Here is a 25,359-nt window from a genome sequence, read left to right as displayed (position 1 = left end):
AGATGGCGGTGATCACACAAACATGGGATTTGGCCAACAGATTACTCTGGAACACAATGGATGGCTGGCGAGGATCAAGCCCCTGCTAAGGCTTTCTTTTTATATTATCTTCACACACACACACAAAAAAAATGCTCCTCATTACCGTCTACTCAACCTCTACGTGAAAATTACCCATTGTATGAGAAACCGGTGGGCTGGATTTCCCCTGACAGCCTCCATTTGTCCTCGTCCCGTATGCTTAATAATCACAAACCATGAACAAAGACCACGACAAGGAGATAGGTAGGTAAACAAGGGTTTCAAATGTTTAATTCATTTTAATATCACTGGCAAATATAAATTGCTGCTCAACGATTCATTATCAAAGGGGGGCTGTTTCTCCCCTCTCTTACATTTGAAGAGATTTCTTTAGAAGACAGTGTCCAAATTCTCCAATTTCTTAAAAAGTTAAGTGCACAAACCTTAATGTTATTATTCAGCAAACAGACGTTTGACCTTTCTGAGAAGAAAGGCAGGAGGTGACGACGATGTTCGATGGAGCCGTGACGAGGGGGTGTTGTCTTGTGTGTTTTGTGTCTAATGCGATGAGAGCACCACGCCTGAGACCCGTCACGAAGAAGAAAAGAAGGGAATGACCTTTGTGATGCACGTCGCTGTTGTCGTAAACACACTGTATGCGTCTGTTAGGCCGTAACAGGTGTGTCCGTTTTGAGCCGCTTTGTATGCAAGTGTGCAAAAAAAGAAAAGAAAAGCCAAATATACACATGAACGTGAGTTTTCCCCTGATGTGGAAAGCTGTAGCTTAAACAACTGGTCTGACTGTAGTCTTGTTCTTTGAGAGATTCCACACCTGCTTCTTAAGGCAGATGCTGAGAGCACCAGGGTCTTTGTACTGGAAGTGAGAGGGGTGCGATGTGATCACTGACACATACAGTACACTGCCCAGCTACACACACACACACACACACACACACACACACACACACACACACTTTGCCTGAACCACTGATGCCAACGCAGCATGTGGAGGAGGGTGTATTGCTCACACATGGTTGCATGGCACAAACACACACACACGCACACACACACAGAGATTAGTGGAAGACAGAAATGAGACGATGGATGGGGAGGAGAGAAAAAAAAATGGTGGCTACCACAGAAAGACATTAATGCTCTTCTTCAAATAAAACAAATAAACAGAAACATGGATTTACAATGTTTTTAAAATCACCCACCCTCTACTACCAAAAAAATACATCTCTGAAGACAATAATGCAGTAAACTCACACACACACACGCTCACATACTGTACACACACGTATGCACCGACAGATGGCATTACAGTGAACACACCTGCCCACTCACACCTACTTTTCAACACCCCCACCCCCCCAACCCCCACCTGGTTAGCGTGGCTGCACAGTCCCTCTCCGTTTGGACAAAAATAAGCAGCGTTCGACACTCAACGACTAAACAATCTCATATCTATTTTTCTGCTTTCCTTTTTTTTCCTCCTTTTTTTTGTGTTTTTGTGTTTTTTGGCGTACCATCATCATGCTTTAAACTGAGATCTGCAAGTGGCGCATGCACAACACGCAGGGAGCTTCTTTTGGCACCGTGCTGCTACGACTGCAGGGGTTGATAACGCGTACATTCAGAAGAAACGACAACAGATCTGCGCTCCTGTCCCTGCCCGTGATGACTGGGAACCACACGTGAAGAGGAGGAGGAGGAAGAGGTGGGGTAAAAAGAAAAAGAAGAAGAAAAAAAATCTCACAAGGCTCAAGAGCCATTTTGTCTGAGGCACGGGCGTGGGGGAGGGAAAGGGGTGTTGGGAGGTAAACCGGCAGCGCCACTGCGCTTGACCCGGACACCTGCTCCTCTCACTTTTTCTACTTTCTAATCATTTTCTTTTTTAAGTTCTTCAGTTTTTTTGTCCCATTATCCTTCTCTTATGGGCTTCGAAAATGGCTAAAAGAAAAATCAGAATCAGCCACAAAGAAATCACTTCCTAGGAGCACCGTGCTGAATTCAGACAGACACTAAAGCCTTGAGGCACAAAGAGACATTTCTCAATATTTTATGGATTGACTAGGCTGTGCAAACAAACTACATATAGGAAAAACTCAAACCTCACAAGAAGAACATAAGCTATAACTAATTAAATAGATTGTTTTTGTATATTCATCTATAGATTTATCTAATAAATACATCTGCTGATAGACACTTCTTTCTGTAAACTATTTACATTAAAAGGTATATATTTCTGCTAAAACAATAAATAGCTATGAAGGCAAGGCGAGGGAGAGAAAACTGATTTAGTTTAGCTGTGAGCAGAGAGAAAGAGAGATCCTGTGTGTGTGTGTGTGTGTGTGTGTGTGTGTGTGTGTGTGTGTGTGTGTGTGCTCCCGTTGAAAAGTCAAAGCCGACCATTTGTATTTCCGAGTGATTCACTTCATCTCAAACTGGACTCTCTTCATAAATAACTGGTAGGAACATCCACTCGCAAACCAAAACAACAACAAATAATGAAATAATGCTCTCAGCCTCACCTGCCTGTCTTCTTTACATAAGTGGAATGTGCTCTCAGTAGATTCCCTTCCTGTTTAATACCTGGTGAATGGGGCAGTGAAGAAGTAGTGTACAAAAACGTACCAACACCCGCCAGAGCGTACCAGTATTGGGCCCAGTGGCTGGTGTTCATAATATCCATGACAAGCACACATAAGAAAGGGATGATGTTTGAAAAACATAAAATAAATGCCCCGTCATCAGAGAGCGGCATAAAAACAATCAAACCCACCCCTGAAAACCCTCCCCAGTCACAATCTCATGCTGCACAATTTTTTTTGTTTGTTTTTTTCTTTTTTGTCGGTTTTTCTGTTACTTTTTGCTCTAAAGGGCAGGCGTGGACAAAAGATTACAGGGCAGTTGCGAGCCTGCCTGCCAAAGCCCGAGTACTGAGGGACGTATTGCTGTCGACAGTTTAACATCACTCACACACACACACACACACACACACACACGCGCGCTCTAGTTTAGTGTCCACAAAGTCTGCCGACTGACATGTTTTTCAAACACTCAGTTCATCTGGTGGCATTGCTGCCATGGCTGCAGCGGGAGGGTTGGGTGGGGCTTTGCTAAGGGACAGTGTTTGAAAAAGGTGATAGTTTTGTTTACAAAAAAAGCTATTTTAAGTGCAAAGTACCATGCACATACGGTCGACCGGTGAGCGGGACGCAAAAGCAAAAAAATAAACAAAAAAAGCCCCGCACCATGTCAGCATCACACCTTTGGGAGAGATGGAGCGGTCTGTGTGTGTATGTGTGTGTACGTGCGAGTTGATGTTATGTGTGTGAAGTATGGGTGAAATCTCATAAGTGCTTCCCATGGCTCTTGAGGCATAGAAAAAGAGGCAGTGGGACATTGTGTGGTAACATTCTCTGGCTGAAAGTTGTGTTCTGTTTTTGTGTTTTTTTTGTCGGATGGGGGTAGGGGTGGTTGGGGGGGGTGGAGTGTCTTTGACGTCCCGCTCGTATTATCGGTGCGGAGCAGAGCGGGGGACACCCTAAAGACTGACCGCTGATGATGGGCTGGATGTCTTGGAGGTGTTGCAGTCTGAATGGAAGTCGGTGTGCAGACAGGAAGTCCGCGGAGGCCCAGCTGGAGGAGGGGCCTCAGACTTGGTCAGTCCTGGTAAAGAGGGAGGAAGAAGGGAAGGAAGGGGAGGTGAGGTCGGAGCGGGACCAAGGAGTGGTGAGGGGGCTGAGGGAAAGAGGTGGGTGCTGGGTCAGTGACGAGTGCTGTTTATAGGCTGCAGCCCAGCTGCTTAGCCTTCTCCTGAGTGTCCTGCACGTGCTGCAGGCTGGCGCTGGAGTAGCCCTCATCGCTACAGCTGCTGCGCAGGCTGCCTCGCTCGTCCCCTGAGTCGCTCACGCTGCTGGTGCTCCACTCCAAGTCACCCAGCAGGTAGTCCATCCCCTCCACGTCCACATCCAGGTCCTCTGTTTGAACAACAAGAACACAAACACGACACCATTAAAGAGCTGAATGACAACTATGTCATATTATTCATCTACTCAAGTTTCTCCGCTTATAGAGAGGATGTTATTATTACTAGTAACACTAATTAAACAACTAGTGCGAGTTAATGGTGGAACCTGTACAGCCAGCAGCAGCAGCAGCAGCTGGTAACTCCCTGCTCTGCACATCCTGCAAAAGCTCTTTTTTCCTGTATTTAAAATCCCCTTTAAACAACAGGGACAAAGCTACACAGCATAAGGGTGACACATGCACAGATCTGTTTTCATTTTAACCATTTAAAGGTTTTTGATTTTGCTCTTTTATTGAGTGACTTAATGCATTCAGGTTGTTTGATGTCATGTCCCTGTAACCCGGTCCAAATAGACAAAAAAAGAAAAGAAAAAGTGAACACTGACAGTGCTCATTTGTGCTAGGAGCACTGTCAGAGCTACAAATGACTTCCAAACAGGCCGCTGGAGTGAATGTGTCTGACCAAACAATCAGACTTCATTGAGCGCGGACTGAGGTTTCCCACTGGGCCTGGTGCTAACTACACAGCACTGTGGAGCTGATTGGCATTTGCCATAGAGTAGCAGATTTGGCATGTCCACCACTGTCGCCCTGTGTGTTTTTACAGATGAGAGCAGGAGATCAGGGACGTCCTGGTCCAGACCTGGGAGGAAATGTACAGGACATCATCTGTTGTCTCATTAGAAGCATGCCCTGATATCATCAAGCATGCATATGATCCACAAACTATTACTTCTCCATGTTTCTTCTTTCCTCTTTTACATCATTTGCTTTGGAGGGAGGACATTAACCATATGACTAAACAACAATGAATGGCACATAAATGGCACTCAGTATAAACTGCTGAGTATCATTTGGAGTTGCTGCAATGACATTTGTCAGAACGGAGGCGTTTGATGCATAATTTTTTTTCACTTGGATTTTTGGGGTATTATTAAATTGAGCGCTCTGTAGGTTGATCACTTTTGTTTGTATCAAGAAATGTAGCATCCTTTCATTCCTAACACTTTACCTCGTCCACATCAGTATAGATATCCAGAATGTTTTTTTCACATTAAGATCTGATGAGTGTGTTTTTATAAGCAGTGTATTTACTAAGACGCTTTACTTTGCACTGTGGAAGATTGTGTTTAGTGATGATGATGAAGACGATACCTGACACAAGAACAATAAAATGATGCCTATTCTGAACTTCCTGCACAACGGTTCACCTCCATATTTTTTTCATGTGCTTTGAGAGAAGATGTTAAACCATCTGAATATTTGCCCGGAGGTTCCAGACATGAAACATGTGAAGAGTGACATGAATAAAAGCATGTGGTGGTAACAAAGTCGTCTGAGCTGGCCACAGCTCTGCCTGTGTGCAGCCTCACCCTGGTCAGAGTCGGACTTATCAGAGGACTGAGTGGAGCCGGTGCTGTCCATGCGGGTCCTCTCCACTCCCAGCTGCTCTAGACGCCTCCTCAGGTGTCTCCGCTCCCGTTGTAGCTGCTCCAAAGTGTGCTGAGCTTTCCTCTCGCCCTCCTCCAACCTCTGCAAGGAAGAAGGAGAGAAAACGGCGCGCTTCATGAACAGCTCCTAATCTGCTCCTGTGTACGTGTCCACAGCAGCTTATCAGCTACTGAAACACGCAATTACTAACACACTCAGCAACCGCAGCGGTCAACAAATTGCCCTCTTCACACCGATTAGGTGAGTGGTGCATGCGCACATCCACGCACCTTGATGTGATCTTTGGCCTTCATCAGCAGGCTGAGGGTGGTGTGCCTGTTAGCATCTGGTCCCAAGGGAACGAGGGATTTCAAGCGCTCCAAACACAGTCGTAGATGTGCCCGTCTGAAGAGGAAAGATAAAAATGAAGGTGGAAGATGCTATTAAATGTACAGAAAAACAAAAAGCAAAAACAAAACAAGAAGGTAGGCCACTGAAATCTGAAAATCCCTGATAAAAACTAGTCTTTACCTGAGCTTTGAAAAGCTGAATGCAAATATCTTAAACTATCCTGTTTTTTTCTCTCTACAAGAAGTTCTACTCTTGTATTGAAATTGACCTTTTACTTAAAATTCACTTGGATGATTGGGCTTCAAGGACCTCAGATTTTTCACTGAGGGGAAACAAGCAACCTCTTAAAATACATCCAGGGGAGATTTTGTCTTCATACTAAGAGCCCTGAAAGGACTGTGTTTACATTTCTCCAAATACTGACAAATGAACAGGTGAATTATAACGGCAGCGTTTTTTGCCATCTTTTACTCTGACAAGCCTCGAATCAGTCTTGTGTCATTAGACTTTTCTAGGAACATGGGAAATAGGTGAAATGACTTATGCAAACGTGCAAACACACATGGAAATACAGTATATTAGGCAAAATCAGTGTTGGACAATTCTAATGAGTCTGAAAGCCAATACACCTTCCTTTATTCCTCTACACAGCCTGAACTGCCTTAGGCACGGCTTCCTGTCTTTCTTCAAGTACTCTTCAGGAATAGTTCTCCAGGCTTCCTGAATGACATTCAAAGCTCTTTGGATGTTGGCTGCCTCTTGTTCTCTGCCAACACAATCCCACACTGCTTTAACAATGTTGGACTTATTATTGAAGTACTGGCCAATCCATGACTGATGGAGTTCCATTGAGTTTTTCTATCCAGGTATACTTTTACTTCATTGGTAGCACGCATATTCTGAATGCTCACATTTAGACAAGTTTAACGGCAGTCTTAAAAAACACAACAAACCAAATCCTAAAGTGATGTAATATGTATCCATGACTACTGCACAGTGACATGGCCAGATAATTAGGACCAATTAGCATTTCTGCGCCAGACTGCTGTGAGGACAGGACTCTTTTTTTTTTTCCCTCATCTGTGGTATGTCTTGTCTCTACTTGTTGCAGGTGATTACAAGCAGCAGTGGATCCTTTCTGTTTCAGCAGGAAGTTAAAGCATTAAATAGAGTGGGAATACTTCCTTGTTGTGACAGTAACTGTCATAGTCAGGGTGGAATTTTTTGTCCACTTCACACAAATTGAGTTAGTTCAAAGAGGAGATTTGCGTGTGCTGAAGCAATACCAGCCGATAAGTTCCTAGCATCAAAGCAAATATGAGGAACAAGCTGCAGTGAACTGCCTTTGTACTCTTCAGGCCTCATCAACCAGGTGTCATTACTGCAAGTATTTGTCAGACTGGAGCCACTAAACACTTTCTCCTCTTTAATGCAACCTTTGGGATCAAAGAGTATAAAGGTAGGAGCAAACGGAAAGAGGCGCCCTGTATGTTTCAGGAAGTCAGCAGTGTGTTAACTATTACATAATAGAGCTCGACAGGATGTGCGCCAACGGTCCTCTTAAACAAGAAGAAAACCAGAAAGCCATCTGCACCATATATTCAGAACTGCAACTGATGATTGATGTCACTTGCCCTTTATACCCCAGTCACACACACCTATACACAGTTCACAGCCTCTGTTTCCACCTGTATGCCCCTCAGCCCCTCTATGCTGGCAGCCTTGGCAATTTCTAAGGTCTGGTGGGTGTTGGTGACCACTTGACCCCGCTGTTACACAACACACACCTCCAGCTCCAGCCTCGTCACAGTGTGTACGTGTCTGTGCGCTTGTGTTTGCCTGAGCGAGTGGGCGTGTGTACGTCAGACTCTTCCTGAGAATGAGTGTAAAAATTGTTTTCTTTCTTTCTTTTTATTCTTTTTTTTTGACTGTGCAGCTGAAGGGCTGGCCGGCTGAGCCGCTCACTTATTGTCTGCTGCAAATAATCCTAACGTGAGCGTCACTGCCGGAAAGAGTTTATTCAAATGGTGCGCATGGAGAGCTACGAGGCTGATTTGACTCTGGGCAGTGGAAGCGCACAAATATATTCTCAACCCCTTGCCCTTTAAAAAGATAAACACACAATCGGCGAGCAGAGCTTTTGCACGCACATACAAAACAGCTGAAGCCAAGTGCCTGCTTCTCAGCTGACTCAGTCCAAAGGACATGCAGACTGTCATTACATAACATGGAAATGGTCCGGCCTGTGTTGTTCTGACATAATAAGGGCTGGCTAATGTTTGTTAAACACTGACAGAGAGCAGACTCAAACAGCACGAGTCACATGGCGATTCAGAGAAACACTACGGCGTGGTCCTAACACACAGCTATTCCAGTGACAGGTTATTCTGGTTCACTGTGTCAATAGGTAACTATACAGTAAATGTGGAGCTGCAGCCTCAGGCCACAGCCTACATTTCTCTGGCCTTGTTTCACACTTGCATACGACTGACCTGAATGCATGTGTCTGGTCCAAAATGAGGTGAATGCGCCGCCTCAGTTTGTTATACTCAAAGCAGTTGCAGCTGTCGTCACCCCTTTGACCCAAAATGGTTTCTCCCAACTAGGTCAGCTGGTGCACTTTGCCTGATTAGCAGTAAATCACCTCGCTTTCAGGGCTCTTGGCCTCTGACCTCTAACAGTGAGTAATTTAACCAAGCCAATACTGATGGAAGGGAGGTTGGGTCTCATTGCACTCCTGAGGCTTTCCTAGCAGTGGGCTGCTGTGACTAATTTACTACTCGCCACTGATGGCTTTCCATCATCACGTTAGTGGTGGGAGAAACTAACTAAGTAGGTTCTCTAGTGGTCATAATTGTGTTTTACTGCAGGGTATGAGGTGTGTCCACAAACACATACAGAGGGCTCAGCCTGTCCACTGAGCGGCTGGTTTGGATCATCTAGCTCAGAGAGTGACAGAGACTGTATCAAAATATGACTCCTATTGCTTTACATATGTAAACTGAGGACTTTACAATCATCCAAAAATGGCTTTTATCAATTGTTGGGACAATTTATGTTCACATAAGCTAAAAGAAAATCAGCAAATTCAGGAAGCAGAATTGATTAACGAGCGTCATGACAGTTTCAACAGTACCTAACTCTAACCGTTCAATGTTTTCACCTCCACCCTTTTGCTAGTAAACCATCTCCTCTGATAACTTTTACATTTATTTCCATTACATAACCAAATTATCATGAATGAATGCTCTCCAAAATGTTGTCAAGACAACCAAGTTGTGCAGCACTGAAACTAGATCGGCTGCTCTCAGGAGCCAGAGAGCACAGTGAGCCACCTGATACAACCGTGACCCCGTCGTTCATCTCATCAGTGTCAGGAGGGCACCGTGACAAAACAGTGGCTCTGTTCAAGCATGAAACGATTCTCTCCTTAGTTCCTTTTGTTCATCATAACTTCCACCCCCCTCAAAAGAAATTACTTAACTACACCATAAAGCTCATTTTATTCTCATTACCCCCTTATCACCTAAATTCAAACTTGATTAGTTACGAGTTTACAAAAAACAACACGTCCACCATGTCTAGATATGCCACGTCTCCCTTCTGCTTATCACGGGTTATACAGCTTACCTCTTACATAAGCTAACAGGGCAGTACACAAATAAAACTTGTGCTTTTGTTTCACGATGGCAACGCGCCAAAAGAGAAAAGGTAAGGTTTATTCAGGACTGTAATCTAGCTCAACTAGTTTCTCTGCAATTTGTGCATTCATGCAACAGGCGAGCCGTCAGCCTTAGTTCGTAACTGTAGGTTTCTTAATCCACCAGAAAGGCGCGTGATGTGAGCCTGTTTAATGTGCATCTGACCTACGTCGGGCCCATCCATATGCAGAAGGGATCCTGCTTCTCACGGGTCTGCTGTGCGGCTTCACCGATAAACCCGAGGATTCCACTGAATCGCGCTCAATAATTCACCTGATAAAAAGTTGAGGTCCAGCTTCACCTGTCTACATACGCGCTGCTTTTCTTTTGATCGCCCACTCATGCATGTAAGCAGGCTCATAAAAGAGGACCAACGAACACGTCACACCACATCACCAGAGATTCGCCTACTACAATTTTAAAATCCTGATAGTCACTCTGAGAGCATTCACCTTAGATCTGGAACTTTAAAAAATGTACCTTCTTTCAAAAAGGTTTCAGATTATGTTACAGGTTACAGGACCTGAACTGGCACTGAACTAATTTAAAGACTTCCTCAGTGTGGGAGGGCATGGGGTGGCGTGAATTGATATTTTCATGGATTGAAGAACACAAACACACAGAGAGATTTGATTTCTTTTTTTTTACCTGTTCTTTTCCATTTCGTTGTGTGTAGACCTGCAGAGATAAAACAAAACACATGTGAAAAATCAGACATAATAAAAAAGCCACTGATTAAAATGAAAAAAGCTAAGGCTTCCCCTTCTCCACATGCACCGCAATCCAGGCAGAGGAGGGAGCACGAGATTGGGTTGTGTGGGAGTCTGTGAACAGCCGGAGCTGCTTACAAAATAAGATTCAAAGAGGGAAAAAAAGACAGAAAAAAAATGAAGAAAAGCCTGGGTGTTCTTATGCCTGAGGCCTGTTTCATGGTGGAAGCTTTTTTTAAGGACCACACTCGTACACAGATACGTGATGAGGAGGCCCGACGGTAAACATAGTAACAGTAACCAGAAACAGGAGTAGATGGGACTCTGTCCCTTCATATTGCCTGATTATCCATTGTACATGCAAGCCTGAGCAGAGTGGGGGTGGGGGGAACACAGTGAAGGTAAAATGAGAGATAGAGGTGTGCTCGCGGCCAGCATGACTCTGTCATTGCAGTATTAAAACATCTCTCTATCTGTAACACACACACGTACACACACACACAGAAATGGGGTCAAGTGTAGGGTTTGGTAGAAATGTGTCTGACCTGTGAGAGAAAGGATAAACAGGAGAGCAGGTCACGAGCAGAGAAGAAGATCCCCTCTACATTCTTGAACGCTACTCAACCTCCACCTGAACCCCACCATCCACCCCCATGCTGAATCCCAAAATAGCCTCTGCATTTTTCCAGCTCTGCAAACTAATGCACTGTCCTGCCTACACACATACACACAAACACAACCTCAAAGGTGCCCCCTCGTGTGTAATCTCAGTTGCTGGGCCAAACCTGGGTTTAAAGCTCGGGGTTGACCATATTTTCACTGTGTCGCAGCGTGTCACTGCAGCATGTGTGTGGCTGTCTTTCTGCCACTCGCTTTGGGTGTTCTCTCTGTCACTTGGCCCCCTCTAGCCAGTGTACATTCCTGTATGGGGCAGACAGCCGCTAGTGACATAACAGAGCTGGCAGGGAAGTGATCCCACTCACTGAGGCTAGATTTCAGGCTCTGAGACACCTCATAGCTCTCTGCTACTTTACCAAACACACCTATGCCACCACAATGCAGAAGCAATATTTAAGATGACATGCTATGCTAATTTCCAACTCCATCACTGTTCTAGTTACTTAAAGTACAGTCATATGAAAAAGAAGGTTTCCACAGGAGAAAACTAAATACACACATTTTCTGCTTGCATAGGAACTAAGATCTTAAACAGCAGCCAGGTGCTGCTAATTAAATGCATTTGTTTAACTGATCATCTCCAAGTGTGAGCACCTCTATAAAAGCTGAGGTTTTTGCAGTTTGCTGGGCTGGAGCACTCAGGTGTGTGTTAACACAGGGCCACAATCTTTCGAAGAGTAGATGGCCCAGCAAATTCCCTCTGTGCAGTGCTCAGAGAAACTACTGGCCTCAGTTAGTATGTTAAATATTAAAGTTCATAACAGTACAGTTCAAAAAAGAATGAACATATGGTTGATTTGGAAAGACTGACAGGAGAAAGTCTCTTCTCTCCCCTAAAAGAACATAGGAGCACAGTTTAGGGTCCCAAAGTTGCACCTGAACAAACCCAAACAATTTTGAAACAATGTCCTTTAGACAGATTAGACCAAATTGGAGATGTTTGGCTATACTACACAGTGCCAGCCCAAAGACCACATATTAACTTATAGAGGGGTGCTGACTTGGACTTATGTTGCAGGCACAGGATTTGGACACCTTACAATCACTCAGTCAACCATGAATTTCTCTGTATAATAAAGTATTGTGAATTATAATGTGAGGCCATCTGTCTGACAGATAAAGCTTGGCTCAAACAGAACGACTAAAAAGAAAATAATTAAGATTCTGCAGTGTCAAAGTTCAGATCTCAACCTTACTGAAATGCTGTGGTGCAATCTTAAGTGAGAAGTGCATCAAAAATACCTGCAAACCCAATGAACTGAACCAATGCTGTCAAGACGAGTAGGTCAAAATTCCTCAACAATGATGTGAGAGACAGATAAAGTCATAAGGAGACAGCTACTTCGAGGTATTGCTTAAAGGTGGTTCTACAAGCTTCTGAATCTTGGGAAAGTACTTTTTTGTCACAGAACTATACAGAGCCTTGTGACAGACAGGCTTGTGGGTCAACCTCAACATTTGTTTTTGGAGAGGAAATCACTGACCAAAAATAGAGAAAACACACAACAAACAAGTCTCACTAAATGAGCTACTGTCACCTCAGAGGTCCTCAGAAGGTTAAATACTGGATCACAGAGTTGCTGCCAAACGATTCACCAGCGCACTTTTCTTTCAGCTGCATCAGCCTGAACAACACGGCGTGATGACCACCGAAAGGCACCAGTTGACTGCAGAATGATTATGGCAAGCTCCTCGTGTAATTTCCACAGTGCACTGTAGTTGCGTATTGAATGAATGTGTGTGTTTGTGAGTGAGGAGGGGGAGGACTCTTTCTCCTTGTCTGTAATGGAGGCGCTGCTGTTCTCCACTGACGGCCAAAAGTGAGAGCAGAGCAGGAAAGACACAGAAGGATGGAGGAGGTGAGGAGAGAGAAATGCGAGAGGGAGACAGAGAGAGAAATGAGGGGGAGGGTGGACTCCTTACTACTGACACACATGCACACGTCCACGCCAGAAACATGGCGAGTCCCCTCCCCCACTACTACTACTCACACATCTACGCTTCGGGGGAAATGGCAGAAACCGGAGGGGCATATGTATAAATTCAAATATAAATGCCTGCCCTATATTTGACCAGAATCAGCAGCAGAAACAAAATAAAACTGATCAAATAACACCAATTAATTGATTTGATCTTTTCCAGCAGAGATCAACCCAGGTTATTCTGTACTGTTAATCACCAAGAGACAATGTCAGATCCGACTACATCAAATCATCGTTGCAGAGATACCCTTATTAATGCCGTGTGATTCTGCTGCCCTTAAATAGCAATGTTTTTGAAATCACAGCAGAAATGGTAGCACACTCCAAATTTGTCCCAGTCACTTTTGTCGAAATCAACTGATATACTGCTCGATGTAATGAATAAGCAGTTGTTTCCTTTAATAAAGAGGACCAATGCTGTATATTTTCAGCTTCATATATTTATTTCTAGACCAGAGGAGCTTTGCATAATTTACAGTTCAAAATAATGGTCACATATCTCTCCTAATGGGCCTTTGTGCCGCCGTTCAGTTCACAATCCACGCGAAAGAAGCTGCTTTAGCTCCCCTACCCCACAACTTTCTTGTGATTGCCCCACATGAAGAGAAGGTTTGCAGAGGAAATGGGTGGGGCTTCTGAGATCACAATCAAACTTGATTGTGTCAGAGACAAACATTAACACTCTCATTGACATCATACACAGCTGTGAATATAAAAAAAATGTCCTAAATTCATATTTATCTTATAGCAGACCTTAGTGCAGCTCCATCACTTCATTAACTGTGAAACAAGCCGTTTTTAGCTCTTCTCCTTTAACACCACAATTTTCTGAACTAAGCTTTCCTCCGATTAACTGTCCCTCATAAAGACATTGACTGATCAGCAGATTGGTGAAGCTTCTATGCTCACAACCAGAGCTGCATACACTCTCTGACATGATAAAGATCCCAGAGTAGAAAAAAACTGTCTGAAGCCTGAGTAATTGGCTTTCTGGGATTACTGGGACATACTCAGATGTCATTATTTAAACCTTTGACCATATTTAGTATGAACATCATAACTGTATAGATAAGACAGGAAATGTATATTTCAGACATGATGCTGGTTTCTATAAGTTGGCTAAACTGTTTTCTTTTGACTACACTTGAATTCTTGGCCACAAAGTTATTAGATTAACCATCCAGAGTCAGGCTGGTCAGCTTTATGAGTCACAAGATGCACCTCAACTTCTTCCAAATTCATTTCCTCCATTGCACATTTAGTTTTCCCTCTTTTATTGTTTACTTTTAGTTACGTCAGCCACTTACAGAAAACCGCACAATGTTTTTTTTTTTTTTTTAAAGTATACCAGTGATCAGGAATAACAGGAAAATGTCTAGATTTCTATCAAATCAGAGGCAGATGTAACTGCTACAAAAACCATACAAATACAGGAGTAGAAAAGAGTGTTGATAGTCCAGAAAATATACCTACAATCCTACATCAGATGAGTCCTACACAAAGCAGATTATGCACCCCAGCATATATTTTCTGCACTGACGGATGAACAATGGATGAACAGTGTACCCTCATGGCAATACACCTGATACACCAGTTTCACCAACAAAGCATGTCTCTGAAATATTTTTAGAGGTATTATGAAACTCTTCTGTAACTGTAGCATCGAAACTTTTTATTGCAGCTTCATGCAATATGAACCATCAAGCACTTTAAAATATTTATATTAATTACTGGATCTGTGCAAACAGCTGGTGGTGCTCTCATCAGTTGCTTCTTTGATCTGCTGCTTTTTTAAAATGTTTGAATGAAAAGAAGGCACATAAAGGTTGGGATCAACAATATGTCAGTTTTGTGTTTACTGAAGGACAGAAGCAGGTGCCTAGATGTCACTGTTTTATCTCAAAGATCAGTTTCCAACAGCCTTTAATTTACTTCATCCTCTCTGTTGAAACAATCACCTGCAGTAGTTTAAACCTGCCTTTTCTTTGGTAAAGTTTGTACACACAGGAGATAACTTCCTACACAGGATCATGACAGCAAACTGGACTCACCACCACCGGACTCACTTAAATGTCTTCTGCATCACCTTGACTGACCCACTTTTCCTTACTGTGGGGTCAATGACTTTAAGCCAGGATGACGTTTGTATCTGTCACTCATATACTTTAAAGAACACATGGGGAAGACTAAACGTAATCTTAACCTAACAGACTCACACATACGTGTGACATCAGAGGACCTTTTCTGCAGTGTTATATATGAATTAGCCATTAGACTCTGAATTACAAAATATTACTTGGTAGCAACACCTAAAGTGGCCTATGCATACAGCATGTCAGTGCTGTTGACAGATTATGGAGCGCTTCTAAAGCCCTGTCCACATATAAGGTGAGCTGATGGGTGGACACCAGCAGATATTTCAGGTTCTGGTTGCATAGGTTATCCTCTTGCACATGTGCCACCCTGTCATATGTCAGTCAACACAATCCTTTACCACCATTGGTAGATGCTTTTCCATCAATACTTCACTGACAGATAAGGCATAGTCTGCACATCATGTAAATGTTAACTCAGCCTACGTACAGTAAATCTTTTTCATACAAGCTATGGATTGAACATGTACGCATGCACCCTGTGCCATGGGGTGCATGGCACAGGCACCCCATGGCAACCTCATATAATAGGTTATTTATTATATAATACTGTTTATCAGAATTTTCTTCTCTGCAAATATTTCGAATCAAATAAATAACTAAACAATGCAATCAGCTGCTACTCCAGTAAGTCTTTAATCCTTTGTACCAACTCAACCTCCACCGACTCAGTATGCAGCTAGTGAGACTAGCTCTTGCTCTTCTATGCAGCGTCAGTGAGCTGAACCAGTTCTCTATGTGCTGCAGATTCTGCTTAGAGAGGTCTTCCATCTCCAAGTGAAACTTCAGGGTAGAGGGACAACTGTAGTCACTCGCTGTACACGGTGGAGTTGGAGCCTGTCCAACCCTGGGAGAGATCCTCTCTGGGGAAGCATGGGGATCACTAAAACTGCAACATAACTTGAAAGCTAGCTGGTAAACCAACATGAGGCAGTAAGGGTCACCTGGTTACCAATGACTAAACATTCATGATAAGAACACTGTCCATTAGTAAACTGACTGCAGATAGTGTTATTCTATGAGAAAATAAGAAAATAAATGCTGATATTTTCACTATATTAGGTATACTAAAAACTGAACACGTAAAACACATACGTGAAAAATACTATTATAAGTATTGTGGTATTTTGTGTTGGTTGAAGAAACAAAGATGCAACAGGCAGGCGGTTAAAACATTAGCTGACATCAGCTGTGCTCTCACTGTGGCAGTCAGTGATAAAAAAGATAATAGATAATTCATAATCCTATGTTCTATTCTTCATCAACATCATAAAGTGTGCAGGAATGACTGAAATGCAGATATGGTGATCAGACGCTAACCGTATCTATAGCTTACAGTGGAAGATCAGAGAGCTGACTTATTTTCTGTAACAATCCGAAAGCTTCTACAGATAAGCTCTCAGCAAAATACATGATCAGATACATACAAATACAATTTTTTTTGCAGATATATTACGTAAAAGGCATTAACATGTTATTTTGATTATAAAATTGGCCTAGCCTGTCTGTCTTTTCTTTGCAGTTAGATTGGTGTTTGTAACAGTGTGTCTGACCCGGTCACTATTTGATGTCAAAACAACAAGGTAGTGTCTCGCAGTCATAACCCTTTTCAAAGCTTTGGATGTTTGATTGTGACCATGTTTGGCCAAGAGCACAAAGTCGCTGTTTCAACAGCGTTGCTGTGAATATAACAAATTATGCAAATAGGGATGAGGCTGCTATCTCTGAACTCACTGCACTTCCTGCCATTTTAAATTTGGGCAGTTAGCGTGTCCACCTGGAAGCACAGTACAGAAATGCATAAAAAAAAAAATTTTAAAAATGAAAAAGCAAGCCTCACATCACAAGCACCAAATAAGGATTTTGACTTGAAACACAAACACTAGTGTGATGAAGAATGGCTTAATCCTCCAAGAAGTGAGGAGGGGAAGAGAGGGGGGGGGGGGGGGGGGGGTGCGGGGGACCCCTGAAGTGGGGATGTGATGGGCGACTTGTTGCAGAGCAGGAAACCAATCAGGCATGTACAGTTTTGCCTTTACCTGCTACTTGTGTTTTTCTTGCTTTTGCTTTTCCTTTTCAAACTTTCCCTCTCCCGGCTGCTGATGAATGGCGGCATGGAGGCATAGCCATGTTCAGCTTCTGCAAGCAAGTAAACAACATAGTGGTCACATGTCCTGAAATCCTGCAATGGAAAATATACCCACAGTGAACAGAAGGAGAGACTGCACAATGTGTCACATTTCAGCTTTAGCTTTTGGCATCCCGCAGCAATGTCTTATGCTTTTTAGCAGGCATGCGGGGAATGGGTCTCAAGTAGTATCTTTTAGCCCTTTCCCCCTTCCTCGGGATGGACAATGATGTCATCTTGAACTGGAATAAACCCCACTAGCAAACCACAACAGAAGGAAAGGAGGGGCGTCCACGAAAACAATGTCTCCCTGCACATCTGCCACATATGCATTCATTCTTTCATTATCGCGAATGCAAATGCCCGTTTGTCTTTACACGTATGCATTATGCGCCTGTAATCACATATTTATTAGCACCTGTTTGGGGCAGGTGATGCAGCCTGCTGAATCGATGCGTGAAATTCGACATTTATGAATTTATTTCATGGCCTGATTGTTTGATGTAATAAGAATAATAATGGGAAGCAACAGGATTTAGGAACGCATCAAACGACGTGTGCTTAAATCCGAGTGATTCGGAGGGGGAGGGGTGTTAATGTTACATTGCACAGAGTGAATAAGAAAAGAGTAGAAAAGAATACAATGATACTTTACCTCGTTCCCTGCGATCAAGGTACTCGGCTGCTTCGATCAACATCTGCACCATTCCGATCGCCGCCATTTTAAACAATAACACTGATAATTTAACAATCCTAAAAGGAATTCCGTGGCTGTACACAGGCTGCTTCAGGGTCCTGCTTCTTTTTCACACTTGGGTAGCTCGCTGTTCTGTCAGTTATTATTTTTAAAGAGCCAGAGAGAGCGCGTTACAGAGTTGGTCCTTCACTGTTAAAGGCCTTGAATGCAGCACCAGTCAGTTCGAAAAGCCAAACTTCCTCTGTGGTTGTTAAATTAAGGATATGGTGTTAGCTGGCTAGTAAGGGCTGACACTAATAACACTTCTTCAGGAGCTAAGGTTACTTTGTTCCCTTTTAAGTCAAAATGACAGCTAAATATCGTCAGCTTTATAGTTGGCTCTTCGAGAAAAGACGGCTTGTTGACAAAAACAAAACGAAAGGCTGTGTGACATACAAAAATAATCCCCGAATTGCTCTATTTGGTGAAAAAAAGGCTGGCTAACGTTAGCGCCAATGTTAAGCTGTCAAATTAAATATGGAAAGTTCTTGCTATCTCGGTTGTATTTGGAAAAGCTTCGGCCAGTGAAAAAAGAACGTTAGCATGTACAGTTGCTAGACACTTGCCTTGTGAAAATTATATATATATATATATATATAAAAGAGCTAGCTGTTTTAAAGTTCAGCCGACGATGTCATCCAACCTTATCGGTTCAGAGCTATGGCTGGTTAGTTTTGCGCCGGTTTAACGCGCGATACGTCTCGCTGGAAACGCAGATAGCGACTGACATCAACTGAAGAAGAGTGACTGTTTGTCAAACAGCTTCCAAAATAGTGGCTTGTTGATCTGGACACCAGCTCTCTACTGTACTGTACAAAGATTCTGGGTGCTGCAATGTGATTGGATACTGAGTATAACCTCTCAAGCTCCTATTCGGCGTTAAAACCGTCAATTGCAGAGAGGGTTCAGCGCTTACTTCAACTGTGGACCTTAAGCAGCCATTTTGGTTCTAATTAACATCGGCTGAAACACACTGTGTACAGCCACAATGGAGACAGTTTCTGCGCTATACACTCCTACACAGTAATTGGTTGTTTTTTTCTATGAACTTGACAGCTATTGGCCCTAGTGGGCACGAGCCTATCTGACAACGCCCGCTTTTGACAATCAACACGCCTCTCTGCCATGCTGTTTCTCGGTGTATGGCAGCGATTGGCTCCCGTTGTGTCATTTAATAAATTTTGTGATACATGATTGGTCCAATTCACATGACCTCTTATCATTGGTCTCTTTCTTCTCCGTCACAAACTATCTGCACGCATGCGCCCGCTTGTTGCTTTCTGATCCATAATGGCTTTAAAAGGCTCGGCGCTAGATTGGATCTGCCGGAGGGATGCTCGGTTATGATTGGTAGTTGGGGTAAGGACAAGTACAGGGATTGGTTATTTTGGTGGGTCGGTTCTGTCAGACAGCACAGCCGATCCAATCTAGTATGAAACATTTAAACGCTTGCTTCAAAATGAGAGGGATCATTATTTTAGAGCACGATAAACCCTGGACTTGAACAAATACCACCCCAGGAAAGGTTTCTTAGCAGCCTTTACGTAGGACTGAATTTAAACCTGGATTTGAAACAATCCTATAGGATACATTTCTCAGAGAACACCAAATGAGATTATGCTATATTTAAACTAGAAAGAAACGCAAGCATTCACAGGAATAACCAATCTGATCCTATTCAATCCTTAAAAGGGACAATGAATAATGTCATATTTAGCCATTATTTCAAAAGAAACCGTGTTCCTGCACAACCTAGCGGATGGATATTTAATCAGTGCATAAGCATTTTAATAAATTAATTTTCATAATCAGGACAGAAAGCATGTTTTTTTTAATGCTTTTATTTCAAATAAATCATCCATGTCAGCAATATTAAGCTCAGTCTCACCCAGCTGTGAGTACATCTTGCAGGTACTTCTATTTACATGTATGCATTTGCTTATAAAAAGGTATATACACGACTGTTAAATCACACAAAACACGTAAGATATTGAACATGCCATCTATTTTCATAAGGGTGGGGGGAAGGGAGGGTACACACAGGTAAACTTATTGGGGAACATTGGAGTTGATGATACTTTCAAGCAATGAAGTCCAGCGGCCTGTTAAATCCACCCTTTCTGTTCATGTACTGCCTGTAAAATAAATATATAAGAAAACATTATATCACTGTTTCCCTCCCAACACACACAGATTACATCATCGAGCACCAATGGGAGCGTTGGCATCTCTGCATAGAAACACCTGCGGAGGTGATTGGCTACTTTAACAGTGATAGATGCTGAGAGTGCACACTGTGAAGAGGGGGGCAGAAAAATTGACGTAACTCAGCAACACGACTAACAGCTGGGGCTCCAAAAGAAACTTTAAAAAGGATCTGTCACTAACAAAGGAAAGCTTATGAAATATCCAAAGAGACGTGCTGCACTGTACAGACACGGCACAACCAAACAACTACAAATGCTTGTTTCTGTTCAATGACCTACCTGTATTTTCTCTTCATGGTCACATTGACGGCATACGCGTTACTTGAGCCATCAGTCTTCTTCCCCTGTGTAAAAACAATGTTACTGCATGACATATCACGAAACAAACTTTTAAAAAACATTCTTAGCTAAACATGACAGTGTACAGATGAAGCTGAATTGGGTCAAGCTCATGATAGCAGTTGGAATTCTCTAAATATGCATTTCACGGAACTGAAGGATTTTGATCAGTGGAAAACAGTTTTGTTAATAGGACACAAACCCAGTGGCCTGCCAGAGGAACCTCTTTATCAACAATAACACTGCTAGTGTTCAATGGACTGAGTTTTGAAGTGACCCTTTTCAACCCACTGTTTGCTCTTTGTGATTATATTAAGCTTACCAACTCTTATTGGATAAACAGTTTGCCCAACCACAACTATTAGCTTATAATTGCAACTATTCATCCACTTCTTGTAACTGCTACTCTTTATTTAGTGATTACTTTAAGTCTATCCACTTATTTTCCCCTTTTGATCATTTTCATAATAGACAGGTTTCATACCATTTAGAATGTTAATCTATTCTTATAGCTAACAATTTGATTTGATTGAATCTTTATTTTTAATGTGCCTGTTATTCTGTTTTCTGTCAAGATGATCCCACATTGCTTCAATAATGTTGATGCTCAGCTATCTAACCGGGTGTGCTTTGGCAGTGTGACTGGGTCATGCTAAACAATGAAGCCCTTGCCAGTCACATGCTTCCCAGATGCTATTACATGGTTGATTAAAATGATGGTACTTTTCTGTGTTCATACTGAACAGCACTGCTTGAAGTGCAGCCCCAAACCACAAAAAAGCCCCCACCCTCTGTTTTAGATTGCTGCAGACACTCAGTGTTGTACCTCTATCTTAACCTCCTGCATACATATTATGAAAAACTGAACCAAGAAACTCACATTTTGATTTATCATGTCTAAGACTTGTTACCACCGATTTTCAGTTCAGTTCTTGTGTAATTTGGAACACTTCAGCCTTTTCTCCTTTTATTCTTCCTTAAGAATGGTTTCACCTTTCCACTAACACTATTTTTGATGAGGCTTCAGTGAACAGATGACCACCCGAAGGGTCAGATGCTTCCCTGTGCCAGGTCATTGCTGGATTTGTTCCTACTTCAAAAGAATATTACTTTTAGATACTGTGACAGGCTATTAGCAACAAAAGTCCCTAAAGGGTTAGGGTTATAACACTGCTCGTTATAGAAGCAAAATAAATGAGAGCGGCTCAAGACTCTTGCACAGTACTGCAAACTTACATTAGCCATGGGGGGCTTGCTGTCATGTGAAAGCTGCTCTATTTGTACATGAATGTAGATTCATGTACAAACATTTCAGTATGTGTCAATTATGTCAATTTTTAACCGTTTTAAGCCCACCATAGAACCAAGTCCGCCTGAGCTTATCTTTACATTATTACATGCTGTAGTGCCATTTTTGGAGCATTTCCAGTTGCTATACATCAATAAAATCATTATATCCTAAATTTAAATCATACGAATGCAATATGTCCATAGTAACTACATAAATACCAAAAATGTGCAATAAACTAAAAAAGAAACTGAAAATTGTTTTTTTTTTTACAAATTTTTCTAGTTACAGAAACTTCAGAGGTACATCCCCCAAAACTGTAAATGCAAAGTTTCACAAAATAGTTCCCAGCCACAGGAAATTTATTTTGAGTGTCTTTATAATTTCATTTTTGAGATACACTAGTTTTTACAACCTGCAGCAAAAACGAAAATATAATAGGGATTTGAAAATAGTTATGCAAATTGGAGCGTGCACGCTCCAATTTGACAGATAAGCAGGGGGGAAAAAAGAACCATAACTCAAAAACAACAGTATTCCCCTAAATAGAAAGAGTCAAGGGAAAAATGTGAAAAATGTCCCCTTTATTTAAACAAGGACAACCTGCTTTTTACAGCAGCTGCTCTAATCAATTTCATCAGTGCCAATGTGCTTTTGGAAGTTCCATTTCAATCCACTGAAATAAATGCAAACATACTGTGTGTGTGTGTGTGTGTGTGTGTGTAGTGAACTTTATTAGAAATAAACTGCACCCCCTTGTGGCTGCATAACACATAGAACAACTCTCACCTTGCTGGTATCAAAGTTCCCAAATCCCATAAGCTTCATCATCTCAATCTCCTCCTCCGTTTTGCCCTGCATGTCCTCCGCTATTTAAAAAATAGAAAAAAACATTGAATTTAGTCTCTGTTACTACAAAATGCCTGAAAAACTAAGATTCCTGCTTAATGTGCAAGTGTATAAATAATGTCTGATACCTGAGATCTGAATGGGCTTTGCCGTCTTTTCCTTTGAGTCTTTGCGCTCATCATCTCGTCTCTCCTTTTGTCTCGAAGGAGAGAGGGAGGAGGATCGATGACGTCGGGGAGACCTGCAAAAGGAGCACAGTGATGGCTGCAGGATGGGTTATCACATCTAATCAGAGCAAATAAGGCACTTTGTGGTGCTCTTGTATTGTTTAAAAGAATCTCGACAAAAAGTTTGTTAACAAAGGGCAAAGAAAATCACAAGTGCACCACTACTCATCTGAAACAACACTTCTCTGTGATAGTAAACTGGAAACTGCCGTTTATTCAGTATATACTAACAATACTCATTGTGACCAAAATCTATCACAGCTCTGCATGGGTAAGGTCTCTAAAATAGTAAATGAGGTGGAAATATTAGTCTTGAAAACAAAGTTTCTCTAAACACAAAAACAAATACACCAACAAACAAAAATTCACCTTGAGCGTCTCCTGTGAGGAGACCGTGAGCGACTCCTGCGACGGTCCCGTTCCCGATCTCGAGAGCGATCCCGCTCCCTTCGTCTTCGCTCACGCTCTCTAGAAGTTGAGCGGGAACGTCTTCTTTCTGGAGGACGAAATGACATCATGGCATTAACTGAAGCGTCTTGAACAGCAGACTGGCATCTATATACTGTAGCAGTCTTAAAAATCCAAACGTCGGCTATTTTCTTCTGTACTGTGTTGGATTTCTGCCATACCATATAAAATAAAACGTCTAAATCTCACATATAATTGGGAAAAACTGGTTGAAATTTAACAACTTTTTTTTTTAGAAATAACTGTTTTGCTATTACTTCTGTAGGATGGAGTATTATGTATTTTCATAGGTACTGGTATCATGTCTGAAATTGGGCCAACCATAATCAGCACACAATTTCTTGCTACTTACCTTGGTTGTAGTAAAAAGCAAACCGAGTACAAGGTGCTAAATTAGTACCAGTTCATTTGCCATTTATAGTCAAAAGTACTGTACCATTTAGGAACCCACCAGACGTGACCATAGCATAGACTTTCACCTTTAATTTATAGGGTTTAATAAAAAAAATGTTGCATTAACTATTTAGCAAAAATTGAAATGACAGTGAGAGGCTATGAGATATTATATCCGCTTCATGCGTGAGAGTACAACAAGCATACAGTCCTCGACTGACCCTGAAACTGCTTGTTAGTCCACTATGCATCAATTTTTAACCTCTAAAAATAGAGGACCGTGTATTGGATTTCCCAAACTGATCATACAAAAATCTCGGGAAATTAAACTGTAATTTATCCAGCAGATTTTCTGTATCTTTGAATCAAAGCTGTATCTTTGCAAAACACACGTTAATTATCCTGATAAATCACGCAGAAATATATATTTTTAACATGCAGTTTTTTTTATTCCAAAAAAACCCCAACCAAACAAAAAACAAAAACCCTACATCAGACCCAAAAATGCACTGCTGGTTAGGATGGCGTCTTCTCCTCCCGTGGACCCCTGGAGAGTGTTTTTGTTTATCCCCCATTTTATGCACAGTACGTGAACGCAGCTCGGGAATCGTATCGAAGCTACTGCGAGTTCTCCACACATCTAGAACCTTTTGTTAATACGACAACCCAGTCGATGCACACAGTTACAATTAAAATATCAGTTTTGCTTCTAGTCCCTTTGAGGTATAGGTTATTATCTTTATCAGGCAGAAAAACGCGATTTCATAAAGCACATTTACTTCTCGGCGTGTTGGCGAAGAGACGACGTTAACAGAAAAACAGCTAGCTACTTCAGTTTCTTACCTCGTCTTGGAGGAGTTCGACTCCTGCTCCTACCCATTCTCCGAACAGATAAGATACTAGACTCACAAAAAATGGAAAATAAATGTAATACAAATCAGCTGGAAGTTATTTGTATGTCGCTGGTGGATGCTACTAAATGCTACTCCAAACCGGTCTCTTTTTTTTTCTTGAGCTTCGTATGCAAGTTTCCGGTCACGTACAGGAAGAAGAGCGCCCTCTACCAACCTGGAGGATAGTTTTCTTGTTTGGTGGCATAGCCTTTATGATGTTAACCAAAACATCCAAGACCAGCTAGTAATGAATAAAAGCTGTTGTTCATTCTTCTTCTTCTTCTTTTTAAAAAAATGAATAGCATTTAATGACACATGTGAAGTGCAGAGCTGTAGTAACCTCAGAGAGAAAAAACTGAAGAGACAAACCATGAGGGTATAAGTAAGATGGCAACTGTAGTACTGCATGAAGGAGTCAGGAGTGGTACATAAGAATGCCAGAGTGGTGCAGGATGGATACGAAGATAGTGAGAGAGTGGTGATGTGTGCACTAGGAGCAACAGATGGGTTACAGGTGGGGGTGGGATTACAGGGATCGACTCTAGACCCTTCTTGTTTGCAGTGGTCATTGACAGGTAGGAGGTCAGGCAGGAGCCTCTGTGGACTATGACATGGTTCACATGGTGGTCTATAGTGAGAGTAGGGACCATCTCTCAAGGCTGAAATGGTTTTGGCATGTGCCGAAGATGGATAGCGATAGATATACTGGGCAAAGGATCTTGGAGATAGGGTTATCTAGGAAAAGAGGAAGACCACAAAGAAGATTTGT

The 25,359-nt window shown here is 42.2% G+C and overlaps 2 protein-coding genes across 2 annotated transcripts; both read right to left on the bottom strand.

The window, feature by feature from the left end:
- Positions 1-282: 282 nt before the first annotated feature.
- Positions 283-18,853, bottom strand: mxd1 (MAX dimerization protein 1). Its single transcript, XM_004567282.6, has 6 exons — positions 17,846-18,853; positions 17,102-17,201; positions 10,188-10,217; positions 5,778-5,892; positions 5,430-5,589; positions 283-4,007 (listed from the first exon to the last, which is right to left on the bottom strand). Exons 1-6 carry the CDS (start codon positions 17,910-17,912, stop codon positions 3,811-3,813), a joined length of 669 nt encoding a protein of 222 aa, XP_004567339.2. The 5' UTR covers positions 17,913-18,853; the 3' UTR covers positions 283-3,810.
- Positions 18,854-19,751: 898 nt separating this feature from the next.
- snrnp27 (small nuclear ribonucleoprotein 27 (U4/U6.U5)) lies at positions 19,752-24,741 on the bottom strand. The gene is made up of 6 exons (XM_004567280.3): positions 24,541-24,741; positions 23,206-23,332; positions 22,738-22,850; positions 22,550-22,629; positions 20,413-20,477; positions 19,752-20,061 (listed from the first exon to the last, which is right to left on the bottom strand). Exons 1-6 carry the CDS (start codon positions 24,575-24,577, stop codon positions 20,007-20,009), a joined length of 477 nt encoding a protein of 158 aa, XP_004567337.1. The 5' UTR covers positions 24,578-24,741; the 3' UTR covers positions 19,752-20,006.
- Positions 24,742-25,359: the final 618 nt, after the last annotated feature.

This window comes from Maylandia zebra, linkage group LG12, assembly GCF_041146795.1.
Source record: "Maylandia zebra isolate NMK-2024a linkage group LG12, Mzebra_GT3a, whole genome shotgun sequence".
NCBI lineage: Eukaryota > Metazoa > Chordata > Actinopteri > Cichliformes > Cichlidae > Maylandia > Maylandia zebra.
The sequence above is the reverse complement of the archived record's forward strand: the minus strand, read 5'-3'. Positions and strand labels throughout refer to the sequence as shown.